Source organism: Macrobrachium nipponense, chromosome 28 (assembly GCF_015104395.2).
Source record: "Macrobrachium nipponense isolate FS-2020 chromosome 28, ASM1510439v2, whole genome shotgun sequence".
In the NCBI taxonomy this organism is placed as follows: domain Eukaryota; kingdom Metazoa; phylum Arthropoda; class Malacostraca; order Decapoda; family Palaemonidae; genus Macrobrachium; species Macrobrachium nipponense.
In genome coordinates, this window is record NC_087217.1 from 46,394,653 (window position 1) to 46,412,424 (window position 17,772).

General features: G+C 37.6%; 1 protein-coding gene across 2 annotated transcripts in view; it reads left to right on the forward strand.

The window, feature by feature from the left end:
• Positions 1-17,038, forward strand: part of LOC135201717 (dual specificity testis-specific protein kinase 2-like) — a 238,389-nt gene extending 221,351 nt beyond the window's left edge. For both annotated transcript variants that reach the window (XM_064230889.1, XM_064230890.1), the window contains 8 exons: positions 2,929-3,050; positions 6,769-6,817; positions 8,967-9,116; positions 9,371-9,465; positions 10,504-10,629; positions 10,864-10,990; positions 14,424-14,532; positions 14,694-17,038. In XM_064230889.1, the coding sequence (XP_064086959.1) occupies positions 2,929-3,050; positions 6,769-6,817; positions 8,967-9,116; positions 9,371-9,465; positions 10,504-10,629; positions 10,864-10,990; positions 14,424-14,532; positions 14,694-16,075 (2,160 nt within the window). In that variant the 3' untranslated portion in view covers positions 16,076-17,038. The remainder of the gene's footprint in view (positions 1-2,928; positions 3,051-6,768; positions 6,818-8,966; positions 9,117-9,370; positions 9,466-10,503; positions 10,630-10,863; positions 10,991-14,423; positions 14,533-14,693) is intronic.
• The last annotated feature ends 734 nt before the right edge of the window (positions 17,039-17,772 follow it).

Consider the following 17,772-nt stretch of genomic DNA (forward strand, 5'->3'; position numbering starts at 1 on the left):
GAAGGTAATCAGTTGGTATTCTTAAACTTCAAGAGAAGTTAGTCATCTTTGAAGACTTAATTACTTGAAGGTAATGTACCCTCTTATCTGTGCTTGTGTTTATAACGTGAGTTTAATGCTTGTTAAGGAAAACTTTGACCTAAATATATCATGAGACGAGTTCTTCATTCACGCATAAGTACTTGAGCATGCGCGCACAGACGACATAACTAACACACAGTGAAGAAAGTTTTATTTTAGTTAATGTAAAGCTCCTTCACTATGGATGTAGGTTGATATACATATTATAAGCATCTTCAACTTAATTCGATAACCAGAAGAACAAATTGACCTCCTTTCTCGACAGTTATGGTAATTATGAACCGACTGAATGAGACTTAATAGAAGGTTCTCAGAACGCGACCGAAAAAAAAAAATTTCCCAGCATTGCTTCAAGATGACCCCCTTGTGTCATGAGACGTCCTTCATAGCTCAGACTAGAAAAAATGCAGCAGGGAGAGAGACGCTGCTCTTGCAAAACAGCAGAGCCTTGCAAGTGGTCACAACAACTACTTCTTGTCTCTCTGTAGTCAAAGGTGTTGTTGTTCATTCAGCAGGTCCAAAACGCTGTTGGGGGGTTTTGGGGTTAACAAGCTTGCTTTTCTTGCTTGAGAGAGAGAGAGAGAGAGAGAGAGAGAGAGAGAGAGAGAGAGAGAGAGAGAGAGAGAGAGAGAGAGAGAGAGAGAGATTTAATCAGGACGTGATGCATGTTTTGCGAGGTTGCATAACGTCTTCTCTGTACCACCTAACCTCGTCCACCCAAAACCCTCCTACTATTGTTTCACCCAAATTCCTATTGTTGTTTCGCTCAAATTCTCCTCTGTTGATTCACCCAAATTCTCCTCTTGTTTCACCCAAATTCTCGTCCTGTTGTTTCACCCAAATTCCTACTGTTGTTTTACCTAAATTCTTACCCAAAATCTGTTGTTTCACCTAAATTCTCACCCTAAAATCTGTTGTTTCACCTAAATTCTCCTCCTGTTGTTCCGTCCAAATTTCCTACTGTAGTTTCACCAAAATTCTCCTCCTGTTGTTCCACCCAGATTCTCCACTGTTGTTCCATCCAAATTCCTGCTGTGTTTCACCCAGGTTCTTTGTTGTTTCACCCAAATTCCTCCTGTTTTTCCACCCAAATTCTCCTCTGTTGTTTCACCCAAACTCTCCTCTGTTGTGTCGCCCAAATTCTCGTTCTGTTGTTTCACCCAAATTCTCTTTGCGTTGCTTCACCTGAATTCTTCCCCCCCTCAGTTCAGGAACCACAAGTCTGGTCAGTGTTTGCGCGTGGCGTATACAAACAGGAGGCTTAAACCTGATGGAAAATGTTTTGTGTTGTCTTGTAGTCGAACCCTGTCTTCATGGACAAGGGAAATGAAAATCATCTGAGGTTATTTACATACACACACACACACACACACAATCATAGTATACGGTTGGGTTGGGTTGAGGCACTGTTATCTGTGAGAGCCAGCCTCTTGTTATCATCGAATGAGGATATTGGCAGCACATTAGGCCCACAGGGAGAGATAAGTTAAGGAAAATTCCCTCCAGGCTTAAATGCTGTGTTTGCGTAGGCCTACGAGATTTGTGTAGTTTCTTTGTTTTCTTATTTTCGTTCTGTTGTGTCAAAGCGACGCTTGGATCTAAACACACACACAGACACACGCGCACACACACACATATACATACATACATACATACACACTCACACACACAAAGACAGTCGATCTCAATACCTATCTTTATGAAATAAGGGACAATAGTGTCCCATATCTTGTAGCCCATGGCTTTTGTCTCAGTCTATCTGATCAGTATCCAATAGGCCTTTCCGTCGTGGTCAAGGGAACTTCCGCGGTCTTCATAATACCCAGGGAGCCCTGATTATAAAGGTCAGGATTGTGTGTCAGGGTATGTGTATTATACAAATGGTTCAACAGTAAAATGTGTTCGTGTAGGGTGTACTACGTACGTGTATTCGCGAGAGAAATGAAGAAGAATCCTTTGTTGTCCTCATCGTAATAAGAGATTCAACAGAGTCAGAACAAGGGTGGCGCGCTTGCGCATAAACTATATGTACGTTTGTGTAAGACAGTTAACGACTGACTGTTCGTCCGTTCTTGTGGGAAAGTCGGTGGGAAGGGAAACTTCAAATACGAATTTCGGTGGTCACTGGGCCGCGTCTCCGCTCGCTCACCTGCTTTTCCGTAACACTCCCTCCCTTCCCCCCTCCTCCTCCACCTCTCTCTCTCTCTCTCTCTCTCTCTCTCTCTCTCTCTCTCTCTCTCTCTCTCTTATGAAATAAGATTATGAATCTTATTAGTCGTACTAGTTGTAATAGCGATCATTCTTTATCTCTGTTATTATATTTTTTTTAGATAATCTTTTTGCAGAAGCTTGCATTCCAAATTAATGGCCTTTCAGTACTACTACTACTACTACTACTACTACTACTACTACTACTACTACTACTACTACTACTACTATCATTATTATTTAATAAATAATAAACTACCACTACTTTTATTATTATTATTAGTTATTTTATTATTATTATTATTATTATTATTATTATTATTATTAGATAAACCTGAAATGTCCAAGATGGAAGTGACACAGTCACGGTCAGGTCCTATCCTGTTTATATTATTATTATTCTTATTATTATTATTATTTATTATTAGTATTATTATGATGATTATGAGTATTATTATTATAACCTAAATGTCAAAGAGGAAGTGACAACAGTCACGGTGAATCATATCCTGGTTTATATTATATTATGATTATTATTATTATTATTAATATTATTATATTATTATCATTATTATTATTATTATTACCACGGTAATTACGAAATGGAGAATAGTCATCACATCCTGTGTTTTTTTTTAGGTTCGCCATCGAGTGACAGGCGACGTTATGGTGCTCAAGATGAACAAACTGATCAGCAACCGTCACAACATGTTACGGGAGGTGGAGCTCATGAATCGATTGCGTCATCCCAATATTCTCAGGTGGGTGTGTCCCCAGGCGACTTCGTTCCCCGTCCCCGCTCCTAATTTTAGTGGGATGGGCTGCGGTGCGATCGTTTTCGCGTACCTCCACCCTCTCTCTCTCTCTCTCTCTCTCTCTCTCTCTCTCTCTCTCTAATTAAGTTTTTTTTTGGCTACTGAGATGAATGATGGGCCATTTTTTTTTATAAACTGACGGTTAATTAGTTTTTAATAATGGAATGAGACGAGAGACCTTATAAAAATAGTGTTGTGTTTTATTTTGAAATAACAGCCAGCCTATCTTATATAGTAGTACTTTTTTTTGCCTTGAAAAAATCGAAGTTTTATCTTTTTATTATTATTATTATTAAAAATTATTGAATTTTGCTATTAAAATGGCAGACGGTTCCTTTTTAATTGGAAACTAATTTTTTTCTAAGTTGAAAGAGTTCAGAAAATTTTGCAGGAGCTCTCTCTCTCCTCTCCTCTCTTCCTCTTCTCTCTCTCTCTCTCCGTACCTCTCTCCTCTCTCCTTCATCTCCTCCTCGCTCCTCTCCACACACACACACACACCCACCACCACACCACACACCACAACACACACACACACACACACACACACTTTAAATCAGTCTACTTAGTATCCTCTTGGATTCAGTCAGTCATTCAGTTAGTCAGTTAGCCATTCGCCGCCTGGACCTGTCAAGAGGACTGACTGCTTGTTGAGTGAAGAGAATCGTTTCAACTGTTGCGCAAACAAAACACTCTTCGGGCATCATGGGAAGGGTCCTACTGAATGGCCCTAAAGGAAGTTACAAAGGGGTTGTTTGGGGTATTGCACGTGGCAGCAATAACGTGGGGATGTTTTCTCAGGCGGCCCAGCCCAAAGCCATACCCTTAGCTTCCTTGTGCGCGTATCCGTTCATTCCTTTTTATGGGTAGGGGGTGGGTATTGGGGTCATACGGATTTTATTTGGCTTTTAGTACATTTTAGATATTTCCGTTTCACACTTCCGTTGGTATTTGTATCTTTAGACATTCATTAGTTGCAATATTTGTCCCCTTTTTCTTGATCTTGCAATTGCAAGACACAATCAGGTGATGATTATTAACTTATGTTATGAATTTATGACTAAATTATTTTAAAGGGACTTGTGGAATTTACAATACTCAAGGTCTTGAGGATGACATATTATGGCCCCGTTGGTCACCCATTACGAATTGTTAAAATAACCATCATTATAAGCTTATTCATTTAACACCTTGCAGCCTTCATAAGGATTGTGTATGATGACAGTACATCCGCTCCTTTTGATTTTTCGAGTGTTGCCTCAAAGAATTGCTCTCCCAACCCCCAACCCCCAACACCCCCCTCCCTCCCCCTCCTCGAACATTTTCTTTTGTTTCTTCGAGTGACCTCTTCAGAATCCACCCCTTCCTCCCTTCACAAATCCTCTCCCTTCCCCCTTCTCATCCTTCCTGTGAAGTGTGATCTTATGGTCTCAAGTCGTGTTATTTCAAGATTTCAGTGCAGACTTCACCGTGGTTTTAGTGGTGGGGAGACTCGACTTGATGTACTTATGAAACGGTGTTTCCCCTTCATTCGATGTAAAGCTCGTTGAATTTCTCTATGACTGATCTCGCGTACATCAAGTAAAGACATCAAGTAATGTCTTATTCTAATATCAGAAGTAAACAGCAGCGCGTATTATAAGGAACACGTGAGAAATGAATTGTATGTGCGCCTTATAATTCCTGTTGTCATCTTCAGGGACTCGTCACGAGTCCAGACTCTAGCAGAATCCTCTCGTGGTCTTGTTTTTGTTATTTAATTCTTACGTCATTTTCGATATTGAAAGTATTTATTAACGGTAGGGAAATCACTTCACGAGTTCAATAGCTGTCTAACGGAAACTCCATTACTTCATAATCTGTGGGAGGATAAATAAAATGGAGACTAATGTACACAGACATAATTATGTAGCCTTATCATTCTGATCGTGAAATTCCTTCACAGTTTGTAATGGGGGAATCTACTTAGTCATTTTATCGTCGCATTTCTGTGCATCAATCTTTCCTTCCTGTATTTCCCAATACCTTCTGTTGCTTCTTGCAATTTAACACCATAATATTCTTTGGAAGCTTGAATTTCAAGTCAGTGGTCCCTTTGGTGGGGTTGTTCCGTATGAATAGGGTTCATCTGAATAATAATAATAATAATAATAATAGAATATGGGTCTAGTTCTCACTCATTTTCTTGAACAAATTAATGAACACACTTCTGTATTCCCCCCTTACACCCTCCTCATGGCTGTACTTAACGCCATGCAAACGCCATCTTTGATACTAACTCCACCTCTTCCCTTTCCTGTTAACATTTTTCAAAGTGGAATGCAAGTATTTCCTCCCCCTGCTGGGTATTCTGAATTGGGGGTTTCGTGATCGGCTGGTCTTCGTTATTTTGACAAGCCGTTGGTATTCGTCTGATACGTTCTTGATCGCTCAAGTAGTAGTGTCTAATTCTACTTATTCAGTCATTTCTATTCTTGTTCAGTGTGAGTTTGAATGTTGGAAGTTACTTTACAAATGCATTCACCTAGTCATCAGTGAAGTTCGGGACAGTGGAATGCGATCTCTCTCTCTCTCTCTCTCTCTCTCACACACACACACACACACACACATATAATTGAAGCTTCACTTTTCCTAGAATAGTTGATTTAATAGTACGTAGTTAGATTTAATTTAATATTTAAAAAAACTATCAAGCTTAATTTTTTTTAAGCATTAATACTACTGAGGTAGCAAGTAATCTTATGAGTAGTTTATAGTTTTGCTTTCATTTTGGTGAATATTTGGAGATGCATTTAATACTCTTTCACGTGGGTATTACTTGGCTTGAATAAAATCCAGTTCAAATTTTTAGTATCATTTAATGTTACCGATTGTACTTTACTGAAACGTGAATTACATCTAGTCAGAAATACATTTCTGTTGTAAAAGTTTATTGCATTTCAGTGTTAGCTTGACATAGAAGGCAGTTGTAAAAGTTAAGAATGCATCTAGTTTCCCAGTGTCACAAGTCAAGACCATAAAGTATATCATAGAATATGCACTCTCTTGCAGTTGTTAAATTAGAGCGAAAATGATAAATAGGAAAGGAAGGGTTTGGTGTAGAACCAAAAAATGTGACATCCTTAATGTACTAACCACCAGAGGATATGGTGAGGTGGTTCTTACACACACACACACACACACACACCTTTTTCCCTGTACCCGCTGCTACAAGACAAAGAATTGCATAATTTGTGCAAATTACACCGCAATTATTTAAATTTGGTCGGGGACTGAGAAGCAATGCCAGGACCTAAATTTCTACCTTATGTGACTTCTGGATGAGATTTATTTCTTCAGAAAGGAAATAGGATGTTAAAATGTCTCCCTTGCACCCATTACAGGTTTTTTATGCAAATTAAGCTTATTTATTGTCTTCAGCCCTCTTAGTAAAAAGAAAAAAAAAGAATCTAATGAGCTGATCAGGAAATGTTTTTATTCATTTGTGTTTTGCTGCTGTCGTACAGGTCTTACCTACTTAAAACAGGTCGAGTTATTGAAGGAGTCATGCACTTTCCAAAAGCTTTATTGATTTTATTTCATCATGACAGTGTGAATCTATGTCATTAGACTTATACAAACATGTAATATTTAGAAATTATATACTAACAGCTTTTTTTTTTTACAGCTACTATGGTGTGTGTGTCAATGAAGGCCAGGTTCATGCATTAACAGAGGTAAGTTTACCATAATTTATACATGGTAAGGTTAAGTTGCATTACCGTATTTATTGACGTGCCATCTTTGCAGTGCTGATTTCATGTATAGTACCTATTGTACTATGATATTTCAAAGCTTTCGTTGTATTGCTTGTGTACTTCCCATATTCTGTGCGTGCTTGATTACTGGACAAAACAACCTGACAACCTGCAGTTTACTGCTCTTGTTTCCATAAGTGTGCTAGATTTGTCTTAATAATTGGTTTTCTTTTGTGTTTGAGATTAGAATTATCTGAGGTGGATTCTTGGAAACCATTGTATTACACTGCATTCTGCTCCTAACTGATTCTTATACCACGTACCGCATCCTCTTTTATGTCTTTAAATCCAATTGTGGTTTCAGATAGTCATTTTTTAACAACAGATACACTACGTTGATCAACTTTGTTAGCAATTATTTTTAAAGTAATATAATTTTTTAGTGCCACAAAACTTGCTGCAAGTGTTTATGTTATGCTAATTACCCGAAACAAATATTGATTGTAAGAGGGTGAGAGTTTTTGCCGTGTCCTGTCATGAATGTCTCATCTGTTTGGTTAGATATGTCAAGTTTCAAGTATATCTGGAGAATATAACTTACTTCCCCCACCCCAAAAGACATTTGGAGGTGGAGAGTTAGCTTGAGGAATGCACTAAGTACTTGGCAGATTCAAGAATTTTATTCAGTATAAATAGATGTTGGTAGGTTGCACAGCCATTTGTCAGTAAGCTAATTGCACTAGTTATCAGTTTAATTTGTTCTGTGTTAAGTTTGTAAAATATTTGAAATTTGTAATTCTTTAGATTTAAATAATGAATTTTCAGTCTTACTCCCAGGTCCAATAGATTTCAGTGATGGATTTTTAGTTTTACACACAAGTCAGAATATTGTTTAAGAATACTTTCACTGTCACTTTACTTGGCTATTGTATCGACAGCAGTTACTGTTGTCATGTACAATCAGTATTCCATCATATGTCATATTTTAAGACTGAAAGACTCATAGCTTTGGTGCCAGTAGTATACTGATGGCTGCCAAGCTAAACCTGGCTGTTCAACGGGAAACATGACGTAGGCGTTATGCAGGAGCTATTTTTGTCAAGTGAAGATCACCAGATGGCTTTGTTTCTCAGTGGCCAAGCCTTCTTGTGTTTGAGTCTATAATTTATTGCATCAATATACATTTGATAGGTTGCTTCACTGTGAACTTTTTAATCACTTATGATTTATCCAAGTTTTATTCATTTTCATATCGCCTTCAGTTTCCTGTTATTTTTATTTTGACCAAAATAAAAATGCCAGCAGGAAACTAAAGGTAATATAAAAATTGGTAAATTGATTGTGCAATACTGTATCTTCTATAATAATTATACATTCCTGTCTATTCTTATACACCTTTTACAGTGCCAAGTTCTCTTTTTATGTGCTCAGCCATTTATTTTTTGGAATGCTAGGTTTTGCGCATAAGGTTTTGGACCAGCAAAGCTGCTTGTTAGTAATTTTGTATGAGAAAGATAAAAGCATATTAAGGGCTAGCAATTTATGAGAGAATGTTTCAAGTAGGAAAGTTTGGTTTAAGAGTTTAAGGTAATTAAGGATTTTGTGTGGATAATATTTTAAGGACTTACTTTAAAGTGTAGTGTGCTTTTCTCGAGTATAGTACAATATATGGGTTTAGAAGATCACAAATAGTCATGGGAGCTATGTGTAATCCCAGTCATAGTGTGTTAACAGGTCTAGTCTATTTTGTATGAGTCTTGCTTTGTAAAATACTTGGTTTTATTTATTAATCAGTAACTTTGTATTGCATTTTTATTTTTTACTGCATGACTTTCAGAAATCATAGTTTGGCTGCTATTACAGTTTTCTTAGAAAATCTGCCAACAGGGACTTGTTTCTGTCATACTGTAAAAAGTGAAAAAGATAATTGGTCAGACAGCTGCAGAATTGGTTGTGCATAAAAAAATTGATTTTTTGGCATCTATTCATGGTCAAGTCTATCCTATATACTTGATGAAAAGTGTTTTTTTATTGTGTAACCAACTTATGCTCTATGCAGGTAGTGCATTCTGAATCAAGTGACCAAGACTTGTGTAATACATACTGACAATGATGTTGTTGTTTTCAGTACATAAACGGTGGTTCATTAGATTCTTTGATTGGCAACCACGCAGTCCCCTTGCCATGGTCAACACGAGTTTCTCTTGGACTGGATGTAGCCCGTGGTATGGCCTACCTCCACTCTCAGGGTGTCTTTCATCGAGATCTCACATCAAAGGTAAGTGAAAAATTGCTTTTTGACTTTTTGAATCTGGCATAATAGTGTCATATTTACTAGTGTTCTAACCATGAAAGCAGTGTCTTCGCATCTATTAGCATTTAATTTACATTTAGGAGAGGCAGCACTGTGTTATTTACCTTTTTGTCAAACAATACTGTTTTTATTGTACTTTAGTGGTAATTTTGAATTATGAATAAACATATCCTTCACAGTATAAACTACATTGCAGTACATTTGTAATTTATTTTCAGAATGTTCTAATCAAACACACACTGGAGGGGGGCGAATACAAATTGGTAGCTGTTATAGCTGATTTTGGTCTTGCGGCTCCAATTCCCCATGAAAAGTAAGGTGGTTTTTGTTTTAGCGTACATTCTCCTGTGTGTAAATTATTTGATTGTGATTTTAAAATATCTGGAACTTATACATAATTCTGGTAGAAAACTGTTGTACAGTAGTTGATTATTAAATCAGTGCATAATCATGGTATTTACCTACTTTCAATTTAGCATGTCTAACACATGTGGAAAGTGTTTATATTAATTAATAAATAATCCTCACAAAAGCATTTGCTTAGGATGGGTAAGGCGCTATTTAATAGAGACTCGGATATTTAAAGAACAAAATAAAGCATCTTTGTTTTATTAAAAATTTATCCTGTCACTCACTTGGTCTAGAGTGTACTCATGACAGTGGAATTATAACCGGGAGAGTAGCATTCCAGTTAGGTAGCAACAGAATGACTGTATAATGGTTCAAGTACTTTTCAAATGGAAATTCTATGCATTTGCAATAAAAAAAACTAAATGCAGAAGAGTAAGTAAGGATTTAAAAATCAATTTCGACTGTATAGAGATCATGAAGAGTTATTATCAGTTGCCTTTACTTATCAGTCAGATTTATGCGAATGTCTAGTTTTCCCCAGCTGACATTGTATATTATAAAACTTATATTGTATGCTCATGTTATAAAAATATTTTGCAACATACCTATTACATGATTATATTGAGACTGTGAATATTAATGTGTAATAAGGAAACTTATTTTACTAACCTGTTTTCTTAGTGTTGGAATTCATGACTATTCACTTCCTAGTTTAACATGAGACTATTTATGTATTTTGTTCTGAAATACAGTGCTGGAAAACAGAAAAAAACTCTCAAATACATTGTTGTATAATACTTGTTTATGATGATTGAAGGGAAAGACTATACAAGTAATAGTAGAGCAAACGTTATACCTTTACTTCAAATGATTTACATGGATGTCTCAATATTTTTTTCATGCAGATTTATTACTTTAGGTTTCATTGTTACTGTGCATTCATTTCTGAAAATTTTGTTTTTGTCATAAAAAAATTATTCACCACATTGCCTCTTTTCAGATGTATGCGATTGCGTCAAGTAGGTTCACCTTACTGGATGGCCCCGGAAGTAATTAGGGGTGACTGGTATGACCATCGCGTTGATGTATTTAGTTTCGGAATAATTGTGTGTGAAATGATTGCCAGGTATGCCATTGTCATCAGTATTGTTGTTTGTTGCTATACTACAAAATTATTCTTATTGGTAGTTTCTCAAATATTCTTCAATTGCAAAATAATTACTACATGTATTCATTATGAGCAGATTTAAATAATTGATTTTTAACTATTTCAGTATTCTCATTTCAAAGTTTTTATGTAGTATATACAAAGAATTACTGTACTGTACTGCCATCAGTTTTGATATGTAATTTTTTTTAGGTGTGATGCTGACCCCGATATTCTGCCAAGAACACACAACTTTGGAGTGCATTATCATGACTTCTATCAGATGTGCCAACAAGACTGCCCAGCTGCATTTCTTCAGATGGCTTTCCAATGCTGCCAGGTAAAACCAAATTTCTATTTCACACAACCATTGCCCTTTCTTTGTGTGGGGCCTTATTTTCATCACATGAATTTTTGCAGTAGACTTTGTCTTAATTCAAATGCTTTATTACGTATATGTATGCACGTTAGTAATGATATGTTTTGTTAAAACTAAAATTTGAAAAAAAGGCCTAAAGTTACGGGTTCCCCCCGCCATTTAGGAAAAGTAAGACGGTCAGATAATCACAGAGTTCACTGCTCATGTAGAATGCAAATTCCTCAGTTTTTCTTGCCCCACTCACAACACTTAGTCTGTGTCCATCTAATTGCAAAAAGTAACATACCTTTGAATTCTTGGCAGTTAGTAGATGCTGTTCATTCAGTGGATTTTATTTCTGTTCAAATACAGTAGACCCTTGACTCAAGAACACAATCCGTTCCTAGACCTTGGTCGTGTTCCAAAATTGTTTCGTGACTCGGAGCTAATTTTCCCCATAAGGTTTAATGGGAATAATATTAATTGGTTCTCGACCCCTACGAACCAATATATATTATGTATATTTTGCCTTATTTTACACAGATAATGTAAAAGTCAGTGTAAAAAACCTTAATATATCTAATAATATAATTTAAAATGGTAAACTAACACTATAAAAACGTTTGTAAAGTGAACACTTACTATGACTGGCGAGACTTCTGGCTTGACGGACAAGAGAAGAGGAGGGTGGTGGGTGGGGAGGAGGTTATTGTGCGGAAGGAGACCCTCCCCCATCCAGGTCGGGGAGATCTCGTTCCGGAGATTCAACTCTTCTAGGTTTTTTTTGGTGAACGTTAATCACAAACTTATCCAATGTTTGTTGCCTTTTCCTTCCTTGCATAACTTTTCTGAAATGGCTCATTAAATTTTCATTGAGCATATTCACGATCCTGTTCGTAACAATTTTGTCCGGATGATACAATTCAAGGAAGCACTGGACATCATTCCACTTTTCCAATGCGGCTTTTATCACATCACTGCTGACATCTGTAACTTCCTCCCCAGCCTCTTCGTCAGTTGATTGCTCCCGAGCAAGTTGCTCCTGCTGCTCTTTGTGGAGTTGAACAAGTTCGTCCGCAGTCAAATCTTCTGAATGTTCAGCGACCAATTCTTCAACATCTTCGTCGTTGACTTGTAGACCCATACTGTTGCCCATGGACACAATTTCTTGCACAATCTCTGCATCGAAGCCCTCAAAGTCACGGACAGTTACGCACTGGGGCCAAAGTTTCCGCCACGCAGAATTTAATGTGCGGTACGTAACTTCAGTCCATGCGTTATCAATGAGGGTTATGGCAGTGAAAAAACATTAAAGTGCTTCTTCCAAAATTCTTTTAAGGTTAATTTTGTCTCTTCAGTTACACGGAAGCATCTGGAGAAGAGCGCCTTCGTATATAATTTCTTAAAATTGCTAATGACTTGTTGGTCCATGGGCTGGAGAACAGAGGTCGTGTTGGGTGGAAGGAACTTGAACTGAATGAAGTCATGTTCACTGCAGTCAGCCAAGTACGAAGGGTGTGCCGGGGCATTATCCATGATCAGAAGGCACCGCAGGGGTAGCTTGTTCTCTGTTAGGTACTGACTCACGGTCGGCGCAAACACTTCATCAATCCACTCCATAAACAAGTTCCGTGTCACCCATGCTTTTGTATTGGCCCTCCACATTACAGGCAGTCTGGCCTTATTTACGTTGTGCTGCTTAAGGCACGCGGGTTATTTGAATGGTAGACAAAGTAGCGGCTTTAGTTTCAAGTCGCCACTTGCGTTTGAGCATAACAAAAGCGTAAGCCTATCCTTCATTGGCTTGTGGCCTGGGAGCGCCTTCTCTTCTTGGGTGATAAATGTCCTGTTGGGCATCTTCTTCCAGAAGAGGCCCGTTTCATCACAATTGAAAATCTGTTGAGCGACGTATCCTTCGGCCTCCACGAACTCGGCAAACTCAGTCACGAATGCCTCAGCAGCAGCCTTGTCTGCGCTAGCAGCCTCACCATGCCTAATTACAGAGTGAATTCCAGTTCTTTTCTTGAAGTTATCAAACCACCCTTTACTAGCCTTAAAATCATCTGGCGTGGCACTAGTAGAAGGAGTTTCCTTCAGCAAACTCTGATACACTTGCCGCGCTTTCTCGCAGATGATCGGCTCGTTTACACTATCACCTGCCATCTGTTTCTCATGTACCCACTTCAAAATTATTTTTTCTGCCTCTTCGAGGGTTTGCGATCTCATCTTGGTTAGTACTGTCACTCCCTTCGCAACATTTGCTTCTTTAATGGCATCCTTGTTTTTCAAAATTGTCGAAATTGTCGACTTGGCCATCTTGTACTCATTTGCGATATCGGTCACGCGAACACCACGTTCAAACTTTTCTATAATTTCTTTCTTTATTTCAATGGTTATCTTCCTCTGCACCCTCTTCTCACCATCACTCTTCACTTTCTTACTTTCACCACCACTCTTCACTTTCTTAGGGCCCATTATGAAGAAAATCACAAGTTTTAGCGCAAAAAATGCTAAGCGAATTGACGAACGTCTTGTACACAATGAGATGAGACAAAGAGCGATGCGTGGGTGACGCCGTGCGTGGGCGGCTGGAGATGCTGTTCATTCAGTGGATTTTATTTCTGTTCAAATACTTAGAAATGCAATACTTTCTTCAATTTCCTATCAATTTGAAGGCAAGTGGTTTGCAAAACAAAATTTCCTTTTCTAGCCCAGGCCTAAATGGAAAAAATGTATGCAAGAAAGAAAGATGATAAAAACCACCATGGCTCACTGAAAGGGAAGTTGTAAACCTGCCTCTTGAAAGCTCTTATTCAAATACTGAATCTCAGCATGGTTAAATGTGGGTTATCATCTAAGAAATAGGTCACAGTGAGGCTAGAATTTTTGCTAGTTTAGCAATAAATGAAATGGATGTCAAGTGCACATTAAAATTCTTCCCACTCCTAAGCAGGTCAGGACTCCAGATATTTAGCGCCCAGTAATTTGATGGTATCACTTGTTCTAATTTGTTTTTAACAATAGACATAATGGGTTTGCAAAGCTGGTATAATCAAACAAAGTAATATTATTAATAATAATAGCATGGTGTATGCAATATTAATTTTTTTGCAAGTATTCCCTCTGGTATAATATTATCCCCAACTTGATGTTCAACTTCTTTATCTCCATGATGCCCAGTTTTCACTCAATCAAAAATACTGTACAGCCTTTCTATCAAGTGATCTGGATAAGAAATTTTATAATGAAAAATACAAGCCTCAGATATGTTAAATAGGCCACCCACCTGCTAGTATATCTTGAGAATACTGAATGTAAATTATTTTTTTGATTGTTATACATCATGTATACCATTTCACATTATGACTTAGTAATTCATTTGAAAATGTTATGATTATTTATGGCATATTTTCAGATTGACCCAGCGACCCGTCCTACATTTGAAGAATTGACAGTGAAGCTGGAGACCCTGTTAAATCAACTAACTCTTCCTCCAGCAAGACATGCACCAAGGAAGGTCAAAGGTAATTTAATTTCCCTTGAACAAATTTCTATATTGAAAGCTTGAGCTTTGTACTCTCTGGATTTTGTTCAGTAATTTCTACCATTGTTAATATAAATATCTTAAGATCATTTGCAGATGCTATTGGAGAACTTTTCACTGTAACTTGTATTATTTTTCCAGTGTGTCATCGCCGGTCCCAGTCAGATGACACATTTTTGGTATTACGGAACCAGTTGTTAGAAACGGGCTGTGTTCCTGGTATCCCAGGTGGTGGACATGCAGTTGCTACAATTGCAGGTTCCACAGCTGTCACCCCACAAGAAATTGTAGAGAAAATGAGTGCAGCTGATCCTTACTTCCAGCCATCAACTGGTACAGTTAATCCATTTGCACAGTTGAAATTACCAGCGCGGTCGCAATTAGCCCTGCAAGAGGGTGGCCGCTACTGCCATTCCCTACCTGATTCTCCTACTAGTCTTATGGCACATTCAGTTAGGGAACACTCAGCCAGTCTTGGGAGCAGCAAACACCTCCACACTTCAGATTCTTGTTTATGTCCTCATGCTACACCTCATACTCATTGCCAGTGCCACCAAGAACAACAATTCTCATCACAAGTGAGCAATAATAGAAAACAGTGCCTCTGTGTTCAGAGTGGTAAGGTGTCAAAGGTTTGTGAGAAAGATGAAAGCTATTGTAAATGTAGAGTCATGTGTGTAGCAGTAGGCTCTTCTCTTTGGCATCATGAGATGTGTCGGACATCTGGTAATATTGATGAAGATGGACACTCGAGCAGCAGCCCACGTTCAGATTTGGGAAGTGGTGGCGATGCAGGAAGTACATGTACAGTATTACAAAATAATCACTTGAGCAATCCAGTACGTCGTCGGGGATCGGGGGAAAGTGGATTCTTTAGTGTTGGGGACGTAGAACGTGTGGGGACACCTGAATTATGCCTCTCTTACTCAGAACTAAGTACTGCTTCACTCATATCTACAGAAGATGAAGAAGTGAATCATCACTGTGTAGTACAGCGATCCTCATCTGTTGTCACAGATAGCTCAGAAGATTTATCTAGTCTCGGTTGCTGCCATGACCCGCAGCACTCTTGCGACCTCTCTTCCTTGTGTGAGAGTGAGGATGTGGTGCCTGTTAGTCGTTTGTCTGATCATGAAGTGGACACTGATATTCGTCAGATTGTGGAATTCTTTGAGAGAAATAATGGATCTAGCTCAAGATCAGATGGACCGCGACGCATGTCGTCCCGTGTAAGGCGTCCAGGTTGCCTTGTGCCACTTTTAACCCACAAGTTTAGTGCTCTTCATAGTGGCCACCGCTTAATTAGTGTCACAAACAGTCCTTGTCCTGTGCATCACACCACCAGCACTGCTGTTGCTGGTACTAAGTCATGTAGCACCAAAGAATGTGCAGCCTCAAAGTCTTGCCGTCAAACTTGTCCTCGCATTGAGCGGCGAGACACTTTTCGGGTTAAAGACAGACCAAAGGTTTACATAACAGAAGGCACCGTCCGTGCAAAGCGCGATATTTTTGAAGCTAAATGAAGTGAAATTTATTTTGTTTATGTATCAAGAATTTAATGTAAAATGTTATTTTCTTCTTCCTAGTCACAAGATGAAGTGTTTTGTGATATGAACTAACATTTTTATTTCTTGTCTTAGATGATATGTCAAATAAAAAGAAACGTAATTTTTGGTCATCTTTCTGCCTCATACTCAATATGCCTGTTCTTTTTATAGGTAACCACCCTCCCTGGTAAAACTTTGGAAATTTTCATGAAAAGGGCTTGATAATATCTAGGTTGGCTTAATAAATATTTCATAGGTTATTTTGCCATCATCATCCAGACTAAGAAATTTTCATACCAAATGATATTCTCTTTCATAGAAGCCTGAAATTTCTGTATGCAGAAAATCAGTTTGCTGTCATTTGTATTCTTAGCCATATGCAGATTTTGCCTTGACATTGGCAAGTTGGCTACAAGCCCTTTTATGACAATAAACCAATGAGATACCACAAAGGGTTACCACTTTCATAAACATTTTCTTCCCAAAAAATAAAAAAAAATAGTATAATCTGTAAAGTGACTCCAATATGTGAGTACTAATACTGTGATAAAGTTAAGCTGTTAGTTAAAATGTCTGTAGTGCTGTACTATGTTTTAATAGCATACTGTAAAGGGGAAAAATATGTTTTAACACTTAATTAGTCCTTTTGTAAGTGTTTCTGGACTTGAACCATGTTCCTGTGATTCAGTGCTGGTGATTAGATATACCAGTTCTTTATAGTTCCAAGTGTAAACCTTTGCACTGTGCCATTCCACAGTGGTTCAGTTCAAGTTTTCTTAGTGTATCATAAGGAAGGGAGCCTTGGTATTTTATCCATCAGAGTTATGGGGATTTTAGAATAATTTGTACAACTGTATGTAAAAATGGTTGTTAATCAAATATGAATAGTTACCCGTGTATTGTGAATATTGTGTTATGTATTATCAGTCACCACCTTAAGGACTCCATATCAGCTTTACAGTCGACTAAAATTTGTATTCTTCATCTCTGTATCTTTATTTACTGTTCTCACATAAGTCAAGTTAGGAATAGTATTTCTTCTGCCAAGCAAGAGTAAACTCATTAAGTTTCACACTACTTGACTAACTGTTCGGATGCTCTGTAACAGGTTGAACGTTATTTTTGAGAAATCAGAATGAATTTATACAGTGCTTGCTCTGCAAAAGAACCTCTCATTTTGTTAGTGCTTCAACCTTGAGTAGTGTTTTAAGGTTTTTGATTTCTTTCTTTCCAACCTTAAGTAGTGTTTTAAGGTTTTAGATTTCTTTCTTTCATTTTTTTTTCTTTTGTAAAATTCATTGAGATCCTATATATATAATGTTAGGTGAAAAAAATAGTAGTTTGTTTGATTGTAGCTATTACTTTTCATAAAATCTCTGGAAAGGAATTGATTTTGTTATGTTGCTTGTTTGCTTGCTTGCAGATTTGGAATTAAGCATGAGCTCATTGTTTATTCTTTTTACAAAAATTGAATTTTTTTTTTTTTATTATTATTTTATGCTTCCTGTTGACAAGTTTCTATCTTTTTCAAGGGTGTCGTGCAGCCATTCTTGGAAGTGAGGGTTACCTTTAAAATTATTCATAATTGTCACAGTAGTACTCCTGTATGTATGTACAAAAGTTGCATTTATCGTGATAGTATTATCTTGTCTGAGTTTTACACTAATGTATAA